General features: G+C 42.3%; 1 protein-coding gene across 2 annotated transcripts; it reads right to left on the bottom strand.

Moving 5' to 3' along the window:
- Positions 1 to 3,190: 3,190 nt before the first annotated feature.
- On the bottom strand, positions 3,191 to 4,667 carry LOC124649020 (non-symbiotic hemoglobin-like). 2 transcript variants are annotated; one of them, XM_047188700.1, is made up of 2 exons: positions 4,478 to 4,667; positions 3,191 to 3,739 (listed from the first exon to the last, which is right to left on the bottom strand). In XM_047188700.1, the coding sequence occupies exons 1-2, from the start codon at positions 4,657 to 4,659 to the stop codon at positions 3,358 to 3,360; spliced, it is 564 nt and encodes a 187-aa protein (XP_047044656.1). In that variant the 5' UTR covers positions 4,660 to 4,667; the 3' UTR covers positions 3,191 to 3,357. The 2 variants fall into 2 exon arrangements, with proteins under 2 accessions (XP_047044656.1, XP_047044657.1); XM_047188701.1 differs by lacking the exon at positions 4,478 to 4,667 and adding an exon at positions 3,840 to 4,013.
- Positions 4,668 to 6,379: the final 1,712 nt, after the last annotated feature.

Below are 6,379 nucleotides of genomic sequence, written 5' to 3' on the forward strand. Positions count from 1 at the left end.
GAACACAGCAGATTGCAACTACAGCAGCAAAGCATAAGCAATCGTGTTTTTTTCTAAAATTTCCATTCACAACAACTTACACTCATTATATTCATGTTGTAAACTCCCAAGCTACACACACAACTAACAAAGAGCAAACACAATCGAGTATCTTCTCAGAAGGCTAATCTACAAGTATTAGATACATACAGTAAAAAACAACTAAAAATTTAGAGCCTAGCAATCCCTGGCTAGGGATCTCAATGATCATCGTGCCATTTTTGTTGGTTGCTTCGTCTTGGATATATATATGTTGCTGTTAGCTTAAGTGAGAACCTTGTGTGTATGTATCTGCCATTATCTCAGACAGTGGCGGACCTATGTTGAAGCAAAACTGGGCCATGGCCCGCCCAGCTCAGCCCAAAACATTGAAGAGTGGGAAGAAAAATTGGCCCGAAAATGCAAAAATATATGGTCTTTTTTGGGCTGGCCCGCCCAACAATTGTGTTGTAGTTCCGCTACTGATCTCAGAACCACGTGTTATCCCCCGTTATATGAACTATGTATTACCTTTTTTTTCTCGCGAAAATGCAAAAGCCTTACGTTTCGATGCATTGATAAAAAAAAGAAGGTTATATGTACAAGCCCTCGCACGGACTAACACCACGCCGTACAACTCGACCCAAAAAAAGAAAAACTAATCTAGGGGAGCAAGAGGCGCACGCCTCGGGCGCCCGCCCAGAGCCGCGCGTCGGCAACTATGTCGTTGAATAGGGTTGTAACCGAAGGCCGCGCGTTGTCGAAGACCGCCGCGTTCCGATGCTTCCATATACACCATGCAGTAAGCATGATCACCGACGAAGTGCCCTTGCGCAGCAGGCGAGGGGTGGTCCGCACCACCAGCGACCACCACTCCGTGAAGTCACCCTCAGCCGTGGGGGGTCCTATGTATTACCTTTTAGTAAGACTTGTCTCATGATAAACTGATTTGGTTACAAATTCAGTAAAACATTGGCATGAGCTCCACGGGATCGTGCGCCAAGGCGCACATCTTAATCTAGTTCCTATGAATCAAACATGCCCTAAATTGTTACACGGTGGATCAAGTCTTATTATAATATGAAGTGTTTCCAAAAGACTTTTTTCCCATGTTTTTGCTCTCTTTTTTCTTTTCATTTTGTGCATAACTAAGTACTTAAATTTGTTTGACATAGAGCAATGAAACCTTTTTCAGTTGCAAGCGTAATTGGAACTGAGATTTCAACATAGAGTAATGAAACTTTGTCTAGTGGCAAGCGCAATTGCAACTTTTGTTTGCAACTTGAGTTGCAACTAAGCTTTTTCTAGTTAAAAGTGTGGTTGCAAATGAGAATTTCGCCAGTTGCAAGGGTGGTTAGAAATGAGACTTTTTCAGTTGCAACATAGAGCAATGAAATTGAGAAATTTCTGTTTGCAAGCTGGGTCACAACCAAGAATTTTGAAAATATTCAAATCATGAAAATGTTCATTTTTTACAAATGTTGAAATTACCCAGATTTAAAAATATTCAACATTTTAATTTATTCATTCTACTGTGAGAATGGCAACAAAATGCCGAAAAAGAACTTCGTTTTCAGTACACTGAGCTCTAGAGAGTTCCATATTAATTATATGATGACATGTAAGTACCAGATCATGATAGAATGGACAAATTATATAATTATAAAAAAAGCTATAATATATGGGTGTGACTAGCTCTTAGTCTATTGGGAAGTAACTTCATTCTCAGTGGAGTGACGTCATCTAATCTGAGTTGCAACTTATGTGTAGATTGAGCACCGAGCACCAAATTTTCCCTGCATGCAACATTGACAAGATGGTCAGCTGGTGTTTAATTATGGTCACCACCTATGATACACTATATTTTTATAAGATATGTCCCTTGAAGTTATATTTGCGGTTATCTTTCTAACTTGGCAAGTGCTAGGCACCTACTGGCAGAAAACGGAAAATATCAGACACCTGTCTGATGCACTTAATTAAGTGAGAAACTATCTCGCATCCGATAAGCACAACAAAAATGTTTTGTGTGTACCACTTTTTTTCTCCATATGCAACATTCCTTTGCAATATTTTTCCCCTTGTTAGTAAAAGTCGTGAAAAAAGATTGCAAACATTTGAATGTGCTCATGTATCAAAAAAGTAAAACATGTGCACCAAATTCCCATTTGGTTACAGAAAAATGTTTAAAAAGTGTGTCACTATTTGCAACATTTTGAACAGACCCATGTAGTAAAAACAACAAGATATGCAACAAAATCCCCAATTTATTTGCAATTAAAATAAAACACGAGTAGTTGTTTGCAACAACAAAAAAACAATGCAGGCAACATATTTTCTCAGCTCATCCAACATTATAGAAAAAAAGTTTGCAAGATTTGGAGGAAAAAAGAACATGTTTGCAACATGAGATAAATCCCTTAAACGCACCACCAAAATGTTTGCAACAAGATGAGCATGTGCATGTAGCAAAAAACATTGTTTGTACCATGTTGAAACATTGTGGGCAACATTGGCCAATCACTATTTTCGCATGCCTCGAACCATCAATATTGGAGGTTGGAGGCAGCCACCCATCATCTATTTGAGCTCGCCAACCACGGATCCAGCTCAGTGGAACCCCATGGGAGATAGATGGACGCCCCCGGATCCATTTCCCTCCTTCTCACCCTCTATTAGGGCTTGTTTGTATGGACCTGAGGTCCACCTCTTGTATGCATGGAGGAGAGAAAGGTGTGATGTGCTTTTCGGGTGGGGTTGTGGAAGGGTCTAATGAGGGGTTCCTCGGGGAGAGAAGGCGGACGACCACGAGGGAAGCTTGCGCCAGCCAACCAGCATCGAGGTCTCGAGGGATGGAGGAGGTGAGGAAGAGAGCGGCGTAGTCATGCTGGGTAGTAGGATGTTCTGAGGAAGACGCTTATGTTGTAACCGGCTGACGCTACCGCTGATTGAGATAAAGCATTTTCCTTCTAATTTTGCACCTCACATTTATGGATTTACCTTTTTTTGCAGGTTGATCCACAAGACAGTGCAAGAATCAAATGATGCTTGTAACCTTCGCTGTTGGTCAAATGACCTATTTGTAACTTCTGTTACTTGAAGAGTTCTTTGTGGTTATTAGTGGTTTTATTTTTTAAAAAATAGCTGCTATATGACTAATGACAATTTAACATAATTTTGCAGAAGTCTTTTTCAGTATTCATCAACGACAACAACGGTTGACAAATTAGCCTAATCCTCCACAATCCACGGACAATCCAGTATTTCAGACTACCAGTACACACACATCGGTCGCCTCGTCGCGGAGTCAGAGTATCCCTTGCAGGCACGCATGGCGCATCAAGCCGAGGCAGCGAGCTTCATCTCCTCTTTGATGGCGGCGGCGAGTTGGTCGTAGGCCTCCTCCCACGCGCCCTTCATCTCGGGCGTCCAGATGTCCGGGACCGCGCCCTCGATGGTGTCCAGAAGCGCCGTCTTCACCACCTCGAAGTGCGCGTCGGCGACACCGGCCTTCACGTGGGTGGCGCCGAGCCGCCTCAGCGTGGCCTCCCTCACCTTCACGTCGCCGGTCTTCCGCAGCTGCGTGGCCGACTCACAGGCCATGACGAAGACGGTGACGGCGTGGGCCTTGAGCTTCGGGTGGCTCTCCAGGGGCGCGTCCTCGCCAGCGTCGCGCAGGAACGGGAACATTGGCTTCGCCGCCGGCGCAATCTCGAAGATCCTGTGATATCATGTCACACAACACAATGCACGGCGTGCGTTAGTCCAGTGATGGCGAGATTCAGACACACGGTGCATGAGCAATGCAAGTAAACGGACACCTGAGGAAGAACTTGAGAGCGATGGATTCAGAGTCCGGCTTCATGGCTTTCCATGAGCGTAGAACTAGCTCCTCCTGTGCCTCACTAAACCCCATCGATTGATTCTATGTGCTGATCTTCCTAGTTTATTGTGTTCTTGGTGCGTGTGATCGTGTAGGAGTACGACTGGATGAGCTGTGATCGTTTATATAGGCAATGCAAGGGTGGCTCTCTGTTGGCTCGAGGAGATGAGCTCATCATGCTGTTCATTAGACGCCCCTTGGACGCATGAGCGGGGCAGAGACTTCTGTGGGCTGACAAAACTAAGTTATCGTGATAATTCGCTGAAGACTTTTGGCTGATCGTCCACATGCTGCCCGCGTCCCAAAAAAGGAAACAAATTCGTTTTTCTTCAACTATTGTTTTGTTGTTGAGAAATTCTACTACTCTTTTGGGAGATTCTACATGGCCTACTTGAACACAAAAAATCTTTCTGCAAACAGAAGATATTACAAATAGACTGACACTGTACATGCTTGGAACGATATCCTGCACACGGGTTATCTCTTAACAAGCACTGTAACTGGCCATGGCCAAGCAATCAGATTCGAAGTGGATTGTGCATCTAAATATAAATATATACGTACTGAACTCTGTACCTGAGGAAAAACTTAAGCGCGATGGCGGCGGAGTCCGCCTTCATGGCGTCCCACGCGCTCAGCACCAGCGCCTCCTGCTCCTCGCTGAAGCTGGTGTTCACCACCACCGGATCCTTCGATGGCTTCTCTATCGTGGCTTCCATGGCCGCAGCCTGATGCTCCTCCACGTTGCCGCTGCTCATGTCTGTCGTCTATCCAAAAGATGCCTGTCCGGTGGTGCCATGATATGATATCAGTAGTTTCCCAGGTCGCAAGCAGCCAAGGAAGGAGTGGGATGGCGCGACGTTGATCAGTGAACGGCTCACGGTCACTTACAGGGGTCAAGGAGATGACGGGCTTGATTGAGGCCGTTAGCAGGAGCGGCAGAGAAATAAAAAACTTCAGGTGCAGACGAACGGGAGTGTTGTGGACGCCGCATGCTGTCCGCTAGCCCGGATTTGTGGTGGGCTACCCTGGCTACCAGCTTCTCTTTTTTTTAGAGAAAAAATGTGTTCCAAACGATAAGAAAACAACTCTGACAATACTTCTAGAAACACTGAAATAAAATAATTGTGAGGAAAGCACTAAAGTACTTTATCTCAGAAAAATGTAAAACGTTTAGGACAAGATAATCAAGTAACTGTACCTATCTCATTTAGTTGATTTCCACAAGTGTTTAAAGTTGTACGGTATCCTCGTTTGCTGATTTTCTTGCAGATCATATATGCCCCTTTTTTTTTGTATGAACCCTTATATGGATAAGTTTCTATCTAGTACATACGTGCATGAATCCTTTTCCAAATTATTTTTCTTCGAAATTTGGTAGTGCACTTTGGCTCAGTTTTAAAAGGTGGGTTCGTATTCCTGGACCCGTTGAGCATTTTCCAGTAATTTGAAGGGATTGATAATTCCGGACTGGGTTTAAACTGGTTTTAGGGCTTGATGTTGTAATTACAATCAACCAATAGTTTTGAACTGTAAAATTGTTTTTCTAGATGGGTCAATATAGTTACAAACCACTATTCACTGAACTAGATGATTTTCCACGGAAACCTTGTTAAAACAAATGTATTATAGATGCATCATGAACAAGTAAAACTAATGCAACCAAAATGTAAATGTGGCCTTCATTTACATTTTAAATACAAATATGAAGCATGCAACAAAATGATATATAAAAAGGGAAATGTTTAACGTGTAGTTAACAGAATGTTATTGTCTAAGAAAAATGTGAAGCGTAAACTATATATAGGTATGCTCCAAGCATCTAACACATATACCATCCATGACAAAAAAAAAAGAGTAAAAAACGTAACTTATGACAGACATGCGATAGGGCATGGATAAACAAAATATACAACTCATGACTAACATGCATAACTTGCAGATTTGGCATGGCCGCATGCATGAATAGGAGAAACAGATAAGGGTAACCACTGTGTGGCCAGGGCCAAAATTGGCCATGTAACTAACAATGGCATCGAGGAAAGTGTCTTTGACACATGGGCATTACCGCTCTCTTCAGTTTCAGATTTTTGAAAAATTTAACACCACACGTTGCTAAGTCTCAAAATTATGGCTTTAAATATACAGATAGTTGTATATATGGGAGGGGTGTATGCAAAAAAAAATCCCGTTAAAAAACTTTGTATTTTGAACAATATGAAAAAGACAAATTTCTGACAGTAAATTGTAGCAAAATAGTATTACAATAGTGTATCGTTTTGGCAGAAATTTGTCTTTTTTGTATTTCCCAAAATTTAAATATTTTTTGTCGGGACTTTTTTGCACACACTTTTCATGTACATATCTATCTACATATTTAACGCCATAATTTTTAAAACCATAAAAATATGAGATTTTAGAATTTAAAAAACTGAAAGTGAAGGGAGCACTGGTGCCCATGTGCACCAAATCCCTATC

This window comes from Lolium rigidum, chromosome 4, assembly GCF_022539505.1.
Source record: "Lolium rigidum isolate FL_2022 chromosome 4, APGP_CSIRO_Lrig_0.1, whole genome shotgun sequence".
Taxonomy (NCBI): domain Eukaryota; kingdom Viridiplantae; phylum Streptophyta; class Magnoliopsida; order Poales; family Poaceae; genus Lolium; species Lolium rigidum.

Excerpts from the sequence above, each read along its gene's own strand:
- LOC124649020 (XM_047188700.1), bottom strand. The coding sequence starts at position 4,659 with ATGAGCAGCGGCAACGTGGAGGAGCATCAGGCTGCGGCCATGGAAGCC. Across the intron at positions 3,740-4,477 it reads GCGCTTAAGTTTTTCCTCAG|GATCTTCGAGATTGCGCCGG; the intron begins GTACAGAGTTCA and ends ATGATATCACAG.